The 20,486-nt window shown below is 44.4% G+C and overlaps 1 protein-coding gene across 1 annotated transcript; it reads left to right on the top strand.

Moving 5' to 3' along the window:
* Positions 1–935: 935 nt before the first annotated feature.
* LOC132822852 (syntaphilin-like) lies at positions 936–19,452 on the top strand. Its single transcript, XM_060836226.1, has 4 exons — positions 936–958; positions 12,169–12,390; positions 17,344–17,493; positions 18,462–19,452. The coding sequence occupies exons 1-4, from the start codon at positions 936–938 to the stop codon at positions 19,450–19,452; spliced, it is 1,386 nt and encodes a 461-aa protein (XP_060692209.1).
* The last annotated feature ends 1,034 nt before the right edge of the window (positions 19,453–20,486 follow it).

Genomic DNA, 20,486 nt, shown 5'->3' with positions numbered 1-20,486 from the left:
ATTATTACCAATTATTACCAGATTATTACCAATAAAAAAAGTAGGAAAAGAAAGCCCCGACCAGACTTGCTTTTCTTTAAAGAAAAACAGAGACATATCCAAACAACTAACATACTAAATTGTTCAGATTAAGTTAATTTGTCCACAAAGTCTCTTGCCCTCTCCGATGTGTCAAAGAGATGTATAGAGCCATTTAAGGTGTTCCAAAGCACTGCGGGATACCTCAGAGAGTACTGGATCCCAAGCTCCCTCAGACTTCTCTTGACACCGTCATAGGATTTTCTTCTCTGGATCACCGCCGCTGAGTAGTCCTGGAAGAACATGACCTTAGAGCCCTTGTAAACTAGATCTTCAGATCCTTCCCCTGGATTCTGGAAGCTTCCACGATTGTCTCCTTATCTTTATAGTGCTGAAACCGCACCAAGATAGGACGAGGACATTGGTCCAGACCTGACCTCCGTGCCGTGACCCAGTGAGCCCTCTCAATCTTTCAGCTTCCAGCTTCCAAGTTAAGGAATTTCAGCAAACAGTCCTCAATAAATTCTGCTGGCCACTCACCTTCCTTACCCTCCAGCAGACCGATGATCCGAATATTTTTTCTCCTGCCTCTGACCTCAATGTCATCAACGGGGTCAAGCAAATTACAGACCTGCGTCTGTAGGGCCTGGATCCTATCCTTGGAGGAACCAGTATCGATTTCCACCACTGCGACTCTGTGTTCTACCTCACCCGACCTTCTCTCCAGGTCTCCCAGCTGCAGTTCATGCTTCTGCAGCACAATAGAGATCAGGGCCAGCTTCTCCTCTATCTGCTTGCTCAACATCTCACGAGATATCATGTGCTCCTTCACCAGGGCCTGGTAAGAAATTGGGTCCAAGGATCCTGCAGCCTGGGTAACGAGCCCGGCCTCGGACGTACCTCCTCCCTTCTTTGGCATGCCTGGACGGCGAAAACCCAGGTAAGTTGCTCTCTGTTACCTGGACTCCACGACCTTTCCAGACAGCTGGGATATCACGGTGGTCCGGGTAGGATGGGCTAGGACTTCATATCTTTTGCAATGCAGTGTGGAGCTCTGCAACGCGATTTTCCTGGATCACTGCCATCTTTGATTCCCTCCTGTTTTTATATTTTAAATAAATAAATTCATACAAAATTGGCAGCATGATAAGTCCAGTGAATCCATCAAAGTGAACCCGCAGTGGTGATAGTTGCAGCATCGTGACTAAACATTTCCTCCTTCTCTTGCCTTCTGGCAGCTATGGAATGTCCCGGGAGAGCCAACACAAAGAAGACTACCTTGCATTCACAATGAAGCTATCTCCTTCAGGGCCCTCTACATTTCCAGGAATACATCCCACATGAATGACTGTACTGGACAATTTCCTCAATGTGCTTGTAATGGAGATCTAGAGCACATCTTCTGCTCCTCTAAGAGGGATGCTGGCTTCTCTGGTCAAAGAGACCCAAGAGAGGGTGAGGGTGTTGGGGAGGGAGTGAGGGGAGAGTTGGGAATTGTGGGGATGGGATGGAGTGGTCGTGGAAGAGGGCATGAACAATCACATGCCCACACTACAGGGAAATTATTCATCACTTCTGAGTGTGAGTTAGCTAACTTGAGTTTTGCTGTTTAATCATCAAAATATGTTGTATATCTAACTGTGGAATTGGAAGTGGGAGCAGCAAGATTGTGCGTGAAAACACGATTGTTTTCCCTTAAATTTTCATCTGTAGTGTGGGATACATAATTGGCCTCAGAACTCAAATGCCAGACTGAATCTGATCTGCTTTTAGTAGCAAGACATGTCTGGTAGATGCTAGTGTTGTAATTGTACAGGAACAGCTTGTCTAGGGGCACTGATAGTTTGAGGGCTAAAGCCTTCAATAGTACGGCTGATTTTAAAACATTCATCAAAAATACTTTTTCAACTGTAAAGCATGTTATAGTTGTGAAGGATGCTTCACACATGCAAGTCCTTTCGGAGAAGAACGAATACTTCACAACTATAACGTGCTTTACAGTTGAAAAAGTATTTTTGATGAATGTTTTAAAATCAGCCGTACTATTGAAGGCTTTAGCCCTCAAACTATCAGTGCCCCTAGACAAGCTGTTCCTGTACAATTACAACACTAGCACCTACCAGACATGTCTTGCCACTAAAAGCAGATCAGATTCAGTCTGGCCATTTACTGCCTCACTAGAGCACTCTTAATCATCAGCAAAGTGATGCTTGAACGGCAGTAAAGAAGTATGTTATTGAGTACTGAAAAACCTGTTCATTTTCCTATTGCCCATAGGAACTGTGGGGGCTGGTTGGTAAGTTGGGTGACCCGGGCAAAGAATGCGAGAATGGGACAGTTAGTGAGGGAGGTCACTGGATGAAAATTCTTGGAATGTATTCAAGCAAAGTTATCAACAGTAGCAATGGCATAGCAATAATCAGCTTACTAATATTGTCTCCTGTTGCCAGACCTGCTGAGTTTCTACAGCAATTTCTGTGTCACAGATAGATAGATAGGCCCTTCAATCACATCACTACAGCCATCATCAAGGACTCAGGATAGTGTCTGAGGTCCAACCATCTTCAGCTTCTTGTGTGACATTCCCTCCGTCAGAAGGCCAAAGGTGGGAATGTTCACTGATGATTCTGCAATGTTCACTTGGTCTGTGGAAGGAGTGAGTTTGGCAGGTCTAAAGACCTCTCATGCCTCACATTTCCTTATTCCAGATAAATGTGAGGAGACCGAGGAAGGATTGCGGTAATTAGGACCAGCAACACACAGAGCATTAATAAACATGAACAGAATGAACACTTGAATCCCAAGCTTCTTCCTATCCAGCTGTACCACTGTTCCCTCCCCCCATTCTTCCAAATCTGTAGAAACACCCCTGTAACCAGGAAAGTTTAGACCAGGTCTCAGGTTGACAAAGGTTGGCAGTGAGAGGCATCACATTACCATGGTTACAATAGCAGATCATAGATTTCTTTCAGAGCGTAGGAGCTGTCTGCTTATTACTGTTTCCAACTCTCTGAGATTGCCCTGGAATCTCCAGGAAGTGAAGATTACTCTATAGAATACTGTGGGAACCAAACCTATGAAACAAAATCTGGGCAAGAAAAAGAATTGTATGCTACTTGATTTTTTTTAGTTAAAAATCACACAACATCAGGTTATAGTCCAACAGGTTTGATTGGAAGCACACTAGCTTTCGGAGTGTCGCTCCTTCATCAGGTGATCGAGCCCTCCACAATCACCTGATGAAGGAGTGTCACTCCGAAAGCTAGTGTGCTTCCAATTAAACCTGTTGGACTATAACCTGGTGTTGTGTGATTTTTAAACTTTGTACACCCTAGTCCAACACCGGCATCTCCAAATCATGATTTTTTTTAAACATTTCTGCTCATTAGTTCAAAAGGAATCGGTGATGGGGGCCAAAGGCTGTTAGAACGGCAGTAAAGAAGTACGTTATTGGGTACTGAAAAACCTGTTCATTTTCCTGTTGCCCATGGGAACTGTGGGGGCTGGTTGGTAAGTTGGGTGACCCGGGCAAAGAATGTGAGAATGGGACAGTTAGTGAGGGAGGTCACTGGATGAAAATTCTTGGAATGTATTCAAGCAGAGCTCAGTTGCTGAGTTTCAGGTCAATCTCCTCAACATAAACCTTTTATTTTCTCAGGATCGCTGTTGGTTCATTGCATCAACCCTCATGTCTGGATCAGGAAGCAGGCGATTCCCAGGACAACGGAGGTACAACAGCAGCAGCTTACCCAGATCAAAATGCATGAGAGGGTTCACCTGATAAAGGTCTTTAAGGTTATATAAGAATTTGTTACGCATATAGGGAGTTCAAAAACAGGAAGCCAGAAATATCAGGCAGTCACTAAAAAATTCATTGAGCACTTCAGAAGAATGACTATAATCTAGAACTTTGTTCATTATCTCATTAGCTCCTTGGGGAACACAATTGTATTTCGATTAGATTAGATTAGATTACCTACAGTGTGGAAACAGGCCATTCGGCCCAACAAGTCCACACCTTATCAAACGCCTTACTAAAGTCCATGTATATGACATCTCCATCCCTTCCCTCATCAATCAACTTTGTCACCTCTTCAAAGAATTCTATTAGGTTTGTAAGACATGACCTTTCCTACATAAAACCATGCTGTTTATCACTGATCAGCCCATTTTCTTCCAAAAGGGTATATGTCCTATCCCTCAGTAGCTTCCCTACCACTGACGTCAGGCTCACAGGTCATAGAGTCATAGAGCTGTATAGCATGGAAACAGACCCTTCGGTCCAACCTGTCCATGCCGACCAGATATCCCAACCCAATCTAGTCCCACCTGCCAGCACCCGGCCCATATCCCTCCAAACCCTTCCTATTCATATATCCATCCAAATGCCTCTTAAATGTTGCAATTGTACCAGCCTCCACCACATCCTCTGGCAGCTCATTCCATACACGTACCACCCTCTGCATGAAAAAGTTGCCCCTTAGGTCTCTTTTATATCTTTCCCCTCTCACCCTAAACTTATGCCCTCTAGTTCTGGACTCCCCACCCCAGGGAAGAGACTTTGCCTATTTACTCTATCCATGCCCCTCATAATTTTGTAAACCTCTATAAAGTCACCCCTCAGCCTCCGATGCTCCAGGGAAAACAGCCCCAGCCTGTTCAGCCTCTCCCTGTAGCTCAGATCCTCCAACCCAGGCAACATCCTTGTAAATCTTTTCTGAACCCTTTCAGGTTTCACAACAGAGCAGAAGGAGAGCAGAATTGCACGCAGTATTCCAACAGTGACTTAACCAATGTCCTGTACAGCTGCAACATCACCTCCCAACTCCTGTACTCAATACTCTGACCAATAAAGGAAAGCACACAAACGCCTTCTTCACTATCCTATCTACCTGTGACTCCCCTTTCAAGGAGCTATGAACCTGTCTTCTAAGGTCTCTTTGTTCAGCAACACTCCCTAGGACCTTACCATTAAGTAGATAAGACCTGCTAAGATTTGCTTTCCCAAAATGCAGCACTTTGCATTTATCTGAATTAAACTGTGATTACTTGGATTATTCCTGCTACCCTTAAACAAGGGGACAACATTAGCAATTCTCCAGTCCTCTGCCCCCCCCCCTCCCCCATTTTCAAGCTGCAAAAAAAACTGTTAAAGCCCCAGCTATTTCCTCTCTCACTTCCCTCAGTAACCTGGGATAGATCCCAACCAGTCCTGGGGAGTTGTCGACCTTAATGCCTTTTAGAATACACATGTCCTCCCTCCATTTGCTGACTTGATATGGAGTAATCAAAGATCTATCCCAAACCTCAGCTTCTGCCATGTCCCTTTCCTCGGTGAATACCAATGCAAAGTATGCATTAAGAATCTCACCCATTTTCTCTGACTCCACACATATCTTTCCTCCTTTGTCTTTGAGTGGACCAATCCTTTCCCTCATTACCTTCTTGCTCCTTATATATAAATAAAAGACTTTGGGGTTTTCCTTAACACTGCTCGCTTAGGATATCTCATGACCTCTGTTAGCCCTCTTAATTCCTCATTTCAAATGGTCCTACATTCCCATTATTCTTTAAAGCTTCGTCTGACTTCAGTTGCTTAGACCTTATGTACACACCCTTTTTTCTCTTAGCTAGTCTCACATTTCACCCTAATCTTACCATTTCTATTCCTCATTTTCACAGGAGTGTACTTCTCCTGAACACTAATCAACCTCTCTTTAAAAGCTTCCCACATATCAAATGTGGATTTCCCTTCAAACAGCTGCTCCCAATCTACATTCCCCAGCTCCTGCTGACTTTTGGTATCATTGGCCTTCCCCTAATTTAGCACTTGTCCTTTAGGACCATTCGCGTCTTTGTCCATGAGTGATCACTATTGTGATCACTATTCCCAAAGGAATCCCCTACTGAAACTTCACCCACCTGGCCGGACTCATTTCCTAGCACCAGGTCTAGTATGGCCCCTTCACGAGTTAGACTATTTACATGCTGTTTTAGAAAACCCCCCTGGATGCTCCTTACAAATACTGCCCCATCCAATCCTCTAACACTAAGTTAATCCCAGTCAATGTTGGGATAATTAAAATTAAAACTTCTCAGGATTACTTCCCCAGTGACATTACCACCAAACTACAATCTCCAATGCAATGGTGGCTGCTTTTTCATCTAGGAGATGGATATCAGGAGTTGGGAATGTTCCTCTCCCTGAGATCCCATCTTTGCGATAGGGACTTGTCTCTCCTACTTTCAAGTAAATGAAATGGAGATGAACTGAAGATGAGTCAATTGCCTCTGGAGCAGGCCCAAGGTGTCAATGAAAGTGGACTAATGGCAAGGTCAAGAGATGAGAAGGCTTCCCTCCAGTTACTGCGTCATTGGTCAAGTTGTGTGCGTGACTCTTAAGCTCTGTAATCCTCATTCGACACAATCCCTCACTTCTCTCTGCCAGATCATGCCAAGTCATATCCCCCATACATCCTCTATACCCACTCTTCCAAATTCCATGATGTTCAGCCATCGACCAGCCTGGAATGTCTTTGAGATGCTCCTGAAACTGATGCAATAAACAACGAAGCTTTGAAAACTGCCAGTGAAAAACCACTCGTCTTACAATCTCTTATAAGTGTCAGTCACCCACAGCCAATCATTTTATGAATGGCAAAAGCTGTAATTCACCTCATACCTATTAGTCTTGTTTAAAAAAAACAGACAGGCATTGAGAAGACTTCATACAAGAACAGGTTATCACAAGGTAATAAAGATAATATTCAAACAAAGCTAGCACTCGTTGTGGGTTTTGATAATGAGGCATTCTAGTTTTATACTGATGCCATCTGGCAACTGTATCAACAGCAGCAGTGTGAACATATGACCTAAAATCTTGTTTTACCATATGGTCTCATTATGAAAGTAAAGACACCCCAACTAGACAGTCCTTTCTAACCTTGGGAATGGTACATTTCTTGGATTATTGGTAGAATCTGAGAGGGAAATAATACAGTCCTTCTGATTGCTTTTCAATGATCTATGCTGGCAAATATACTATGAGTGTTGGCTGGTGTATTTATTAGTTACGAGAAGGTTTGCAAGTATTGTTTAAACAAACATTAGAGTCATAGAGATATACAGGACTGAAACAGACCCTTCTGCCCAACTCATCCATGCTGACCAGATATCCCAACCCAATCTAGTCCCACCTGCCAGCACCTGGCCCACATCCCTCCAAACCCTTCCTATTCATATACCCATCCAGATGCCTTTTAAAAGTTGCAATTGTACCAGCCTCCACCACATCCTCTGGCAGCTCATTCCATACACGTACCACTCTCTGCGTGAATAAGTTGCCCTTGAGGTCTCTTTTATATCTTTCCCCTCTCACCCTAAACCTATGCCCTCTAGATCTGGACTCCCCCACCCCAGGGAAAAGACTTTGTCTATTTATCATATCCATGCCCCTCATGATTCTGTACGGTCACTCCTCAGCCTCCAATGCTCCAGGGAAAACTGCCCCAGCCTATTCAACCTCACCCTATAGCTCAAATCCTCCAACCCTGGCAACATCCTTGTATAGCTTTTCTGAACCCTTTCAAGTTTCACAACATCTTTCTGATAGGAAGGAGACCAGAATTACACACAGTATTCCAACAGTGGCTTAACCAATGTCCTGTACAACCACAAAATGACCACCCAACTCCTATACTCAATACTCTGACCAATAAAGGAAAGCATACCAAACGCCTTCTTCACTATCCTATCTACCTGCGACTCCACTTTCAAGGAGCTATGAACCTGCACTCCAAGGTCTCCTTGTTCAGCAACACTCCCTAGCACCTTATCATTAAGTGTATAAGTCCTGCTAAGATTTGCTTTCCCGAACTTCAGCATCTCACATTAATCTAAATTAAACTCCATCTGCCACTTCTCAGCCCATTGGCCCATCTAATCAAGATCCCATTGTAATCTGAGGTAACCTTCTTCGCTGCCCTCTGCACCTCCAGTTTTGGTGTCATCTGCAAACTTACTACACCTCTTATGCTCACATCCAAATAAATGATGAAAAGTAGTGGACCCAGCACTGATCCTTGTGGCACTCCACTGGTCACAGGCCTCCAGTCTGAAAAACAACCGTCCACCACCACCTTCTCTTTTCTACCTTTGAGGCGGTTCTGGATTCAAATGGCTAGTTCTCCCTGTATTCCATGAGATCTAACCTTGCTAACCAGTCTCCCATGGGGAACTTTGTCAAACGCCTTACTTAAGTCCATATAGATCTGCCACTCTACCTTCATCCATCCTCTTCATTACTTCTTCATAAAAATCAAACAAGTTTGTGAGACATGAATTCCCACATACAAAGCCATGTTGACTATCCCTAATCAGTCCTTGCCTTTCCAAATACATGTAGATCCTGTCTCTCAGGATTCCCTCTAACAACTTGCCCACCACTGATGTCAGGCTCATAGGTCTATAGTTCCCTGGCTTGTCCTTACCAGCTTTCTTAAACAGTGTTACCATGTTTGCCAACCTCCAGTCTTCTGGCACCTCACCTGTGACTATCGATGATACAAATATCTCAGTAAGAGGCCCAGCAATCACTTCCCTAGCTTCCCAGAGTTCTCGGGTACACCTGATCAGGTCCTGGGGATTTATTCACTTTTATGCATTTCAAGACATCCAGCACTTCCTCCTCTGTAATATGGACATTTTTCAAGATGTCACCATCTATGTCCCTACATTCTATATCTTCCATGTCCTTTTCCACAGTGAACACTGATGCAAAGTACTCATTTAGTATCTCCCCCGTTTCCTGCAGCTCCACACAAAGGCTGCCTTGCTGATCTTTGAGGGGTGAAAATGTGTTGCTGGAAAAGTGCAGCAGGTCAGGCAGCATTCAAGGAGCAGGAGAATCGACGTTTCGGGCATGAGCCCTTCTTCAGGATCTTTGAGGGGCCCTATTCTCTCCCTAGTTACCCTTTTGTCCTTAATGTATTTGTAATTCTTCTATAGAAAGACATAGTTTTTGATGTTGTGGCAGTATAATTGTTTAATAGAGGCCTTGTGGCACAGTGGTTCATGCCCCTGTCTTTGAACCAGAATCTTTGGGTTTGACACCCCCCCCCCCCCCCCCCCCCCCCCTGGGATTTGATGGCCAAGTGAGGTGTATTCATGATGAGGCTACTACACACATGTTAAAAGACTCCACACACAGGTTCGTGCCATAGGCTTCACTTTGTGGCAAGCATTTTCCTTGCCTCAAGCAATGACTGGAAGATAAATACTGTATTTGTGACAAACCAGCAAAACTGCTTTGTCTGTGAAACTGTAATACCATAAGAAATAGCACCAGAATTAGGATGTTCAGCCCATTGAGTCTGCTTTGACATTTGATCATGGCTGATATATTTCTCAATCCGACTTTCCAGCCTTCTCCCCATAACCTTTGATCCTTTTACTTATCAAGAACCTATCCATCTTCTTCAAAATGCTTGGCCTTGAAAGCCCTCTGTGACAATGAGTGCCACAGGTTCACCATCCTCTTCCTCATCTTGTTCTAAAGGGTTATCCCTTCACTCTGAGGCTGTGTCCTTCACTCCTAGTGTCTCTTACTCCTGGAAACATCTTCTTCAAGTGCACTCTGTCCAGACCTCTCAGTCTTCTGTAAGGTTCAATCAGGCCCACTCCCATCCTTCTAAACTCCGTCAAATACAAACCCAGAATCCTCAATCTCTCCTCATATGACAAGCCCTTCATTCTCGGAGCATTATCGTAAATCTCCTCCAGACTCTCTCTCAGGCCAGTCCATCCTTCCTTAGATATAGGGTCAAAACTGCTCATAATATTCCAAATGCAGTCTGACCAGAGCCTTGTGCAGCCTCAGCAGTACATCTCTGCTATTGTATTTTAGCCCTCTTGAAATGAATGCTAACATTGAATTTGTCTTTCTAACTGCCAACTGAATCTGTCTATAAACCTTAAAAGAATCTTAAACTACGACTCCTAAGTCCCTTTATGCTTCAGATTTCAGAAACCTTTCCCCAGCTCGAACGTAGTCTATGCCTCTCCTTCCTACCAAGGTGAAGAAACCTTCTTAACACTACCTGTCCCTCCACCTTTTATTTTTGTCATCTGTAAATTTGGCAATGTCCTCGGTTCCTTCATCCAGATCATTAATGTATAATGTGAATCATTGTGGATCCCACACGGATAATGTGGAACTCCACTAGTCACTGGCTACCATCCTGAAAAAGATCCCTTTAATCCTACGCTCTGCCTTCGAACAGTCAGCCTATCCTCTATCCATGCCCAGTACCTTGCCCCTAACATCATGGACTTTTATTTTATTTTGCAGTTTTCACTGTGGCAACTGGCTAAAGGCTTTTTGAAAGTCCACTGCTCTCCTTTATCTAACTTGCTCATGACATCCTGAAAGAATTCTAACAGATTTGTCAGGCATGACCTCCCTTGACATGCCTGTGCTTACTTAGTCCTACTTTCCATGCACTTCCAAGAACTCCACAATCTCATCCTTAATAACGAAATCTAAAATCTTATCAATGACCAAGGTCAGTGTAACTGGCCTGTAGTTTTTGGTCTTCTGCCTCCCTCCTTTCCTAATCAGAGGTGTTACATTAGCCATTTTCAAGTCCTCTGGGATCCTCCCTGACTCCAGTGATTTCTAAAAGATCACCACCAATGCCACTACTATCTCTTCAGCTATTTCCTTCAGAACTCTGGAGTGTAGTCCATCTGGTCTGGCTGATCTACCCACCTTCAGACCTTTCAGCTTCCTCAGCACCTCCTCCTTGGTGATGGCAGTCACATTCACCTCTACCCTGTGACTCTGTTGAAGTTCTGGTATGTTGCTAGTGTCATCTGCTGCGAAGGCTGATGTAAAGTACCTGTTTGGTTCCTCTGCCATTTCGTGGTTTCCTATTGACTGCTTCTGCAGCCTCGTTTTCCAGTGGTCCAATGACCAATGTTGCATCTCCCTTATCTTTTACATACCTTAGAAAATTGTAATCTTCTTTCGTAATACTAGCAAGCTTACCCTCATACTTCATGTTGTCCCCTGCGTGTTTTAAAGGCTTCCCAATCCTCTGGTGCTCATTGACCTTCACCACGTTGTATGAATCATAGAATCCCTACAATGTGGGAGTGGGCATTTGGCTCATTGAATCACCAAACATCATCCAACACCCTCCCCCACCCCATCCCTGTAACCTTACATTTTCCATGCCTAATTCACATAGCCTGCATATCTCTGGATACTATGGGGCAATTTAGCACGGCCAATCCAACAAAGCTGCACATCTTTGGATCGCTGGAGGAAAGCCACATAGTATGCTTGTCTGTCTGCTATTAGTCTCATTCCCCCGGACCCCTTAATATGTTTGTCCTTCTTTGGAATTAATTTCTGCTGTGCCTCCTAAATTAACCCCAGGAAGTCCTGTCATTGCTGCTGTACTGCCTTCACTGCTCGGCTCCCCTTCCAAACAACTCTGGATCCTTTTCTTGGGATCCGCTACCAACCTGGTTTTCCTGGTCCACCTGCATAATGAAGTCCCCCATGATGAGTGTAATAGTGCCTTTCTTACCTGCCTTTTCTGTCTCCTGATTTCCCACTGACAAAAGGCTTGATCAATAGTCTGTTTCCCTTTACACAATCAGCATGGTTCCCCGTAAAATGAATTAATACAGTTTTTTAAAGAAATGTCATCCTGTGCAGAGCCCAGCTTCTTGTATGTGGGTTGCATTTGGCTGCCTGTTTAAACACCTTTATGAATCTTTCTAAAATATCTTATTTCTTTACCCTTTTTATTTCACCACTAATATTGTCTAATTTCCATTTAGATCATTTTTAATTATTTAGTGTATTCCCAGAGATTCCTGTCGTGTTTAATGAGAAGCTATGGAGAATGCCAATGGAATAATCTCAGGAGAGAATGGGGTGGCTGGTTTGGCTGGAGAATTACTTATCACCTTGTTTCATGATGAGATACTTTGCACTTTGCAAAGTAATCACACGCTGCAAATTTTGCAGTGGGAAACGTGTCCTTGGCACAAAGTGGTCTGGGTCGAACTTGTTGCAGTCTGTATTCTTGCTGTTAACAGGCGATGGGTTTTTGATTGTCAACTTACCCCTGTCTCTAGTCGTGGTGTCCACGGGAGAAGTGGCTTCTCCTCCCTGTTTAAATCGACACTGACCCCGTCCTCATCCTCGGCCTCGGCACAGCAGGAGACACAGCCCCTCCTCCAGCCGTCCAGACGCACCTCTCCGCCGGTTAGGTTACGGGATAGCTGTGCAACTTCCTCCCTTAGCAGCAGCAGCAACTCGGGATCCTACAAAGGCAGCGACAGCAGCCCCACCCCCAGGTAATGTAACATTTTTATTCGCAAAGGAAGGGAGGCAGAGGGGACAAAGGCCAGTTACCTAAACATCTGCCTTTGTAATATGTTAAAAGCTATTATTAAAGAGATTTTGCAGGGTATTTGCAAAACTTAAAGGTAAACAGGCAAATAAGCATGGTTTTGTGAAAGAGAAATAATGTTTTAACTATTTACTGAATTCCTTTGCAGAATTAAATGTGCTTTGGATAATGTGGAACTTGTGGCTGTGAGTTTTTTTAAAATTTTCTGTTGGGTATAGGTGTCACTGGCTGGCCCACTTAGATTTCCAGAAAAAAAATTGATAAAGTATCACATCAAAGATCATTCTGAAAAATAATCATGGTCTAGAGAGTAACATATTGACATGGATAGAAGATTGGCTGGTGAACAGAAAATAGAGAGAAGACAGAAATGGGTCATTTTGTAATTGGTAAGTTGTTCCAAGTGGTGTGTTGCAGGGATTGATGTTGGGACTATTTTGTCATTCGTATAAATGATTTCAATGAAGGTGCCAAAGGTACAGTTGCTAAATTTGCTAATGACACAAAGATAATTAGAGGAGTAAGTGCAAAACACTGCTGATGCTGGCAATCTGAAATAAAAACAGAAAATGCTGGAGAATCTCAGCAGATCTGGCAGCATCTGTTCCAGTTTCAAAGAAGAGTCTTTGGACTTGAAACATTTTTCCCAGATGCTGCCATACCTGCTGCATGTAATTCAACACTTTCTGTTCAAATAGAAAAGTAAGTTGTGAGGAAAGCATGGGAAGATATATGTGGGTTAGTTGAATGGGCAAAGATGTGGCAATTGGAGTATGGTGTTGGAAAATGTGAAATTGTTCATTTGGTAAAAAAGTTTAAAAAGAAGCATGTTGACTAAATCTGCCGATCTTTGAGATGCAGATGGATCTGGGAGTCTGGCAGGGTATTTAATATATAATAATATATAATCTATAAAATTTAATACTTAATCCATTATCCTCTGGCAGCTCATTCCATATATGCACCATTTTCAGTGTGAAAAGATTTCCCCTCAGGTCCCTTTAAAATCTTTCCCCTCTTACCTTAAAGCTATGCCTTCTAGTTTTGGACTCTTCTACCCTGGGGAAAAGACCTTGGCTACTTACCCTAACTATGCCCCTCATGGTTTTATAAACTTCGGTAAGACCACCCCTTCATCTCCAATACTCCAGGGAAAAAAGCACCCCTGCCTGTTCAGCCTCTCCTTACAACGCAAACTCTCCAGTCTCAGTATCATCCTTGCCAACCGTTTTTTTCATCCTTTCCAGTTTAATAACATTCTTCCTTTAGCAGGCCAATCAGAATTATACACAGTACTCCAAGCCTCACCAATGTCTTGTACAGCTGTAACGTGACCCCCCCCCCCATCTACTGTCTCATTGTTTTTAGTGATAAAGGCAAGCATACAAATGCCTTCTTTGTCGCCATGTCTATCTTTTTTGTCACTTGCAAGAAATTATGTACCTGTAACCCTATGTCTCTCTGTTCAACAACACACCTCAGGACCTATCATTAACTGTGCAAGTCCTGCCCCGATTTGTCTTAACAAAATGCAACACCTCACAATTATCTAAGTTAAACCATATCTTTCATTCCTCAGCCCATCGGCCCAGTTGATCAGGATCCCATTGTACTCTTAGGTAACCTTCTTTATTTTTCACTGTAGCTCCAGTCCTTGACCTTATTTAAGGAGGGATGTAAATGCCTAGCGGCAGGTCAGTCAAGGTTATATAGTCATAGAGATGTACAGCATGGAAACAGACCCTTCGGTCCAACCCGTCCATACCGACCAGATATCCCAACCCAATCTAGTCCCTCCTGCCAGCACCCAGCCCATATCCCTCTGAACTTTTCCTATTCATATACCCATCCAAATGCCTCTTAAATGTTGCAATTGTACCAGCCTCCACCACTTCATTCCATACATGTACCACCCTCTGTTGTGTTTGGAGACAAGGTTGGACAGGTTAGGCTTGCATTTGCTGGAGTTCAGTAGAGTAGAGGGTGACTTGATTGGAACATAAAAGATCCTGAGGAATCTTGATAGAGTGGATGTGAAAAGGATGTTTCCTTTTGTGTGAGAATCTAGAACAAGGATTTAAGAATTAGGAGTTTCTACCTAAGGCAGAAGTGAGGAAAAGCTTTTCATTCAGAGGGTAATGGGTCTTTGGAATTCTTTTCCTCAAAAAGAAGTTATAAGTGTCATTTTCGAGTTTGTCTGATGTGCTTGCTTACTTCCTGGGACTCACTTTACAGTGATATTGAGATGTGGTTTACCATGACACCTGGTTTATTATCATTGAAACACAACGCATATGCATGTAATTCTATGAAAACTGTCTTTCTGTCTAATTTTCTGAGTAACATTACTGTTCCTATATTATTGTGTTCTGACATGGGTTTAAGATCTGCTTTGGAAGCTGAAGCTGGTAAAGAAGTTTATACTATCCTGGTTACAGCTGGGGAACTGAGGTTCCTCTCGCTCCTAATGTTCCTGCTTCTTGTGCTAATATTGTCTTGAGAATGTCAGCCCCTCTAATTTGAGAGGCCCCCTTTAAATACAGTTCATCGGGTCATCTCTAAAGTACAGTGGCTTACTATCATTTATTAAGTGGGCATGATAACTGACATGCACATTCCTCCTGTATAGTTACAGTAGTTTGATACAACAATCTAATTAACAGAATTCAGTTACTTCTTGTGCATGTGTTTCTGTCCCAGGCAAAGCTATCACCAAAGGTAGTCATGATCATTTGGAGATGCTGGTGTTGGAATGGGGTTTACAAAGTTAAAAATCATACACCACCAGGTTATAGTCCAACAGGTTTATTTGGAACCACTAGCTTTCGGAGTGCTGCTCCTTCAGGTGGTTGTGGAGTATAAGATCATAAGACACAAAATTTATAACAAAAGTTTACAGTGTGATGTAACTGAAATTATGTATTGAAAAAGACCTGGGTTGTTCGTTATGTCTCTTATCTTTTAGAACGACCATGTTTGCCTCAGTTGTTTCATATGTAAATCGCAAATTTTTTTTAAAAGTTACATTCTCAAGTGAACTTGAACAACTGATGTCATGTCGGCCCAGATAATGCATTTAAGGGGTGAGCTGTCCTGTGTGAGACTGTCTGTGCCCCAATGGTCAGACTGAATCTAATCTAAAAAACGGATTTACAGAATGGATTCATGCAGTTTGTGAGCAAAATAAAATGCAATTCTGCAAGTATAAGTTCACCCCACAAAGTTATACATGTACATGTGTATTAGTGGGGGGTGGCGGGGCTTATGACTGTCTGTGCGGGAGTGTGTGTATGTGTTGAGTGTGAATGTAAAGGGGTAGAAGTCTGTGAGAGGGTGAGCGTGGGAATGTATGTGTGAGCGTGGGAATGTATGTGTGAGCATTTGAGAGAGGGTCTGCGTGTGTCTGTGTGTGTGTGTGTGTGTGTGTGTAAAGGGTCACCTGTAATGTGACATGAACCCAAGGTCCCAGTTGAGGCCGTTCCTCATGGGCACTGAACTTGGCTATCAGCCTCTGCTCAGCCACGTTTTGTTGTGGCCTGTCCCGAAGACCGCCATGGAGGACGGTCATCCCGGAGGTCCGCGGTCGAATGTCCCGGACTGCTGAAGTGCTCTCCGACTGGGAGGGAACTGGTGATCGTTGTGTGGTGTCCATTCATCTGTTGCCATAGCCTTTGCTTGGTCATGCCAGTATACCATGCTTCAGGGCAGTGTATGAGATAGACAACATTTGCCGAATCACATGAGTACCTGCCACATACATGGTGGGAGGTGTCCCCACACCTGGGGCATGCATTCAACCAACGTTTCTATCTCATACGCTGCAAGTTAATTAATTTGAATTAAAATTAATTGGTTAAGTTTGAATTGTTGTCAAAACAGCAACCAAAATTCAGTTACACATTTAACAGCCAACTGTGACATGTATCTATTTTGGAAGAACCTGTCTCCGGCCATTCTGTTTGGGTAGCTGAGTCACATGCACGTCACATTCATTCTAAAATTCAGAAAATTAAAGTGAAGTTACACTCATTCAACTTTGTAACATATTTAAAAGGGAAATTCCTCTACCTACTGGGGGAAGCAGAGTTTTGAGTATTTTTAAGGTGAGGTAAATGCAGTTTTGGTAAGCAAGGAAGTGAAAAGTTACCAAGGTGGGCAATTAATGCTGGCCAAGCCAGCGACGCCCACACCCCCTGAATGTGGAATTGAGATTTCAATTTGATTTGCCATGATCTTATTGAACAGCAGATCGTATTCAAGGGACTGAGTATTCTATTCCTGTGAATGTAAGAAAGGTCAGGCCACTTATACGACGGCTGGGTTGTTGCTGCTTTCACTGGCTTCATAACTGGTTCCTGTAGCTTTGTAAATCAGAGGGATTGGAAAAAAAAACAAGTGTAGTTTACACTCATGTTAGCCATGTCTCTGTGGCTAATTCCCTTTTCTGTAAATTCAGAATGTGGTATGTTCATTCCCCTGCCCTGAGTTCTGAGAAATCCAGAGCCAGGACTGAGCAAGTGCTGCACCATGTCTTGTGTCTTTGACATGAGATGGTAAAAGCCTGAGGCCATGTCTCCCCTCTCAAGTGGATGGAAGAGACCCTCAAGGATCTAATACATAGAACAGTAGTTTCTTGGTCAATACTTAACTCTCAACTAAAGTTACTGAAGACAGATTATCAGGTCACTGTCACATGTTGTGTGCAATTTGACTCACAGCTGTCAACCATAACAACAGTTTGAAAGCACTTAGCTGTAAAGCTCTTTAGAACATTTCAAACTCGTGAAAGGTGCCTACAAATGCAAATTATTCTTGAATAAATAGCTTTCTCGTGTTTGTATTTCAACAGGTATGATTTGATCCTTTGTCACTAATTGTTTGTCAATTTGCTGTGCAGACGTTCGAGTAAATATTCGTCGTGCAGTGAAAACCATGGGATCAAGCCACCAACACCAGAGCAATATCTGACCCCACTGCAGCAAAAAGAAGTCTGCATCCGGCATCTGAGGGCAAAGCTAAAGGAGACGGAGGAGAAGCTGGATGAGAGGTATTGCTGATTCAGGATTGTGTGAGAAGACAGGAATATCATAGAGCTCAGGCTTTAGAGATGTGAACTAGCACTGGGAGGGGAAGGGGGACAGCAGAAAAGCATGGCCATCACTGGTCAGTACATCATGTCCATCACTGGTCAGTATAAACTAGCCACTACTGGTCAGTACACAATGGCCACTACTGATCAGTGCAGGATAGTCACTACTGGTCAGTACAGCATGAACATCAATGGTCAGACAGGGTGGTCTTTAACTGGTCAGTACAAGATGACCATCACTGGTCAGTTCAGGATGGCCACTTACTCTCTCTCTCTCTGTCTTCACCTCCTCCCTCCCACTTCTTTCCCCTTTCTCTATCTCACTCTCTCTCTTATGCCCCAGGGAACTGTGTTGGGAGATAAGCATAAATTATATTTCCAACAAGTTTAAAATAACAGGAAGTGACTATCTGCAGATATAAAGATAAAATAGATCAAAGGACTACTCTTTTGTGAGGGAGGGTTGGGGTTGGGGGTGTTTGAAACGATGAAAAGGTTCAATTGAACAGATACAGAGAAACAGTTTCCACTGGGTATGAATCCAAAACAAAGGGGAACTAAAGCAGACCGAAGTCGTTCAGTGTGTTTTGAATTAACACAATGGGTAGTGGGAATTCTGCTGAATAAAATTATGAATGCTGGGGGGCAGCTTCAGGATTATGATGGAGCTTTGTCAGTGAGGGGATTTGAGGGGTATGGAATAAAGCTGGATTAATCCCAGAAGCTCAGCACTGCCTTTACAAAGGCAACTAACAATAAGTGCTGGTCCAATTAGCAACAGCCTTGAATGAATTAATAAAAAATACATTAGCCATGACGTGACTCAATAATGTGGATCAGGCATGGGGATTGGATGTACTCCTCCCTGTCTCAAAAGTAATGATTGACAATGAGGGTCTAACATTGTGTCCTTGTGGTTTTCACAGGGGTGGGGAGGTGGAGGATTTGAAATTGCAGCTGTCCCGGATGCAGGAAGATTGGATTGAGGAGGAGTGTCACCGTGTTGAAGCTCAGCTCTCCCTGAAGGAGGCCAGGAAGGAGATCAAACAGCTAAAACAGGTGATCGACACAGTGAAGAATAACCTGGTGGAGAAGGATAAAGGCATTCAGAAGTATTTCATTGACATCAACATTCAAAACAAGAAGTTGGAGACTCTGTTACACAGCATGGAGTTGGCGCAGGATGGTGCGTCTCAGTCTGCTGCTGGCTCTCCAGCCCGGTCTCTGACCCGCAGCTCCACCTATACCAAGCTGAGTGAGCAGGGGCCTGAGCTCCTGGTCCTTGATGGCTCTGATCTTCCTCATCGTGGTTCCCTCGCCTCTGGGATCGATCGCGCTGCGGAGGCTGCTGCCCTCACAGCCCGGTCCTTACTGCGGGAGGGGTATAGGCCATCAGCCAGGATCCAGCTGAGCACTGTCCGAGAGCAGGCCATCCAAACCGACTTCTCCCCCTGTCATCCTGACCTGGAAGTGATAGCGGAGAAGGTCCTGAGGTCAAGCACCTTTGACCCTGGCGGGCTCACCGCTGGGGCAGAGAACTCGAGACCACTCCCTGACGATCAGACACTGCAGACTCTCGGTGGGAGTCCGGATCTGCGGCCAGTCGACTCCCGTTTGGTTCCTTTGGGGGCAGTGCTTGAGACCCCCAGAGCAGGAGTGCCACAGGTGCCCATCCAGCCGGCTCTGGATGAGGCTCCCAGTCGAGTAGCACACTGGAGCCGGTATTATATTGTGGATCTGCTGGCGGTGACAGTGCCCGCAGTCCCCACTGTCGCCTGGATTGTCAGTACCCAGCGAGGCAGCTCGCAGCCTGTCTACAATATCGGGGTGTTGCTGCGCAGCTGCTGTGTCCTTGCTCTGCAGTCCCTGCGACGATTCAACACCAATGCAGCTTCCCCAAACCAGCCTCCATCCTAGCCCCAGCTCACTGCCCCTGGGCCTCCCCCCACACACAGCCACCACCATAATCCCATCAACTCACCCTCTTCCTCCCTCACACCCCTCACCTCCCCACCCCATCACCCATCATACCTCGTCAACATCCACCCAATCACTCTCCCACCCCATCACCAATCACCTCATCAACATCCACCCAATCACCCACTCTCCCCCACCCCATCACCAATCATCTCCTCACCCCCAACCCATCATCTCCATATCCCATTAGTCACCTCACCATCCCCATCCCCAGCCCATCATCTCCTCACACCATCACTTCCCCACCTTGTGAGTCCCTCACCCCATTCCCCACCCCCCACCACCTCACCCCCATCCAATACCATCACCCCCACCTCAGCACCCCCACATACTCCTCCCCCACCTCTCATCTTTTCACCCTAACTCTATTACCCCATCCTTTCACTCACTCCATCCCCACCCCCTCTACCACCTCACCCCTACCCCCTCACCCCCACTTCCTCGCATCTACACCACCATCCCCTTGCCACCCTCAGTTATGCCCCCACCAATCTACACCCCACTCCCTCACCCCAACTTACTCTACACCCTCACTATTCCAACTGCACTCACTCAACCCTCATCTGCCTCCACCCCCACCCAACATAGACCTCTATCTCTCCCACATTCCTTCACAGAGTGACCTAAAGTTGTATCCCTTTCCCTCACAGTTGTTTGCACTACTGTTAATAACTCATCAATACACAGATATAGGAAACTATACAAATAACCCACACAGTTGAGCCAGTTTGAGCGCTGGAACCTTGCACTGCATTGCATGGCTGAGAAATAAGATGTTTCAGATACTTCTGGGAGTATCTCCATGGCACTTAAAATCTCCATGTTGGTGTTAACATTACTCAAAGGCAAAGTATTAAACTGTGTTTTTTTACATTTCCATCAGCTGCACAGTTACAAAATGCTGCTTTCACTCTATTAGATGCAAAGTAAAATGTACTAAATATAATGACTTTTCAATTTACAGGAGTTGCCTC

Source organism: Hemiscyllium ocellatum, chromosome 15 (assembly GCF_020745735.1).
Source record: "Hemiscyllium ocellatum isolate sHemOce1 chromosome 15, sHemOce1.pat.X.cur, whole genome shotgun sequence".
In the NCBI taxonomy this organism is placed as follows: Eukaryota; Metazoa; Chordata; class Chondrichthyes; order Orectolobiformes; family Hemiscylliidae; genus Hemiscyllium; species Hemiscyllium ocellatum.
This window is presented reverse-complemented; position numbering and strand designations above follow the sequence as displayed.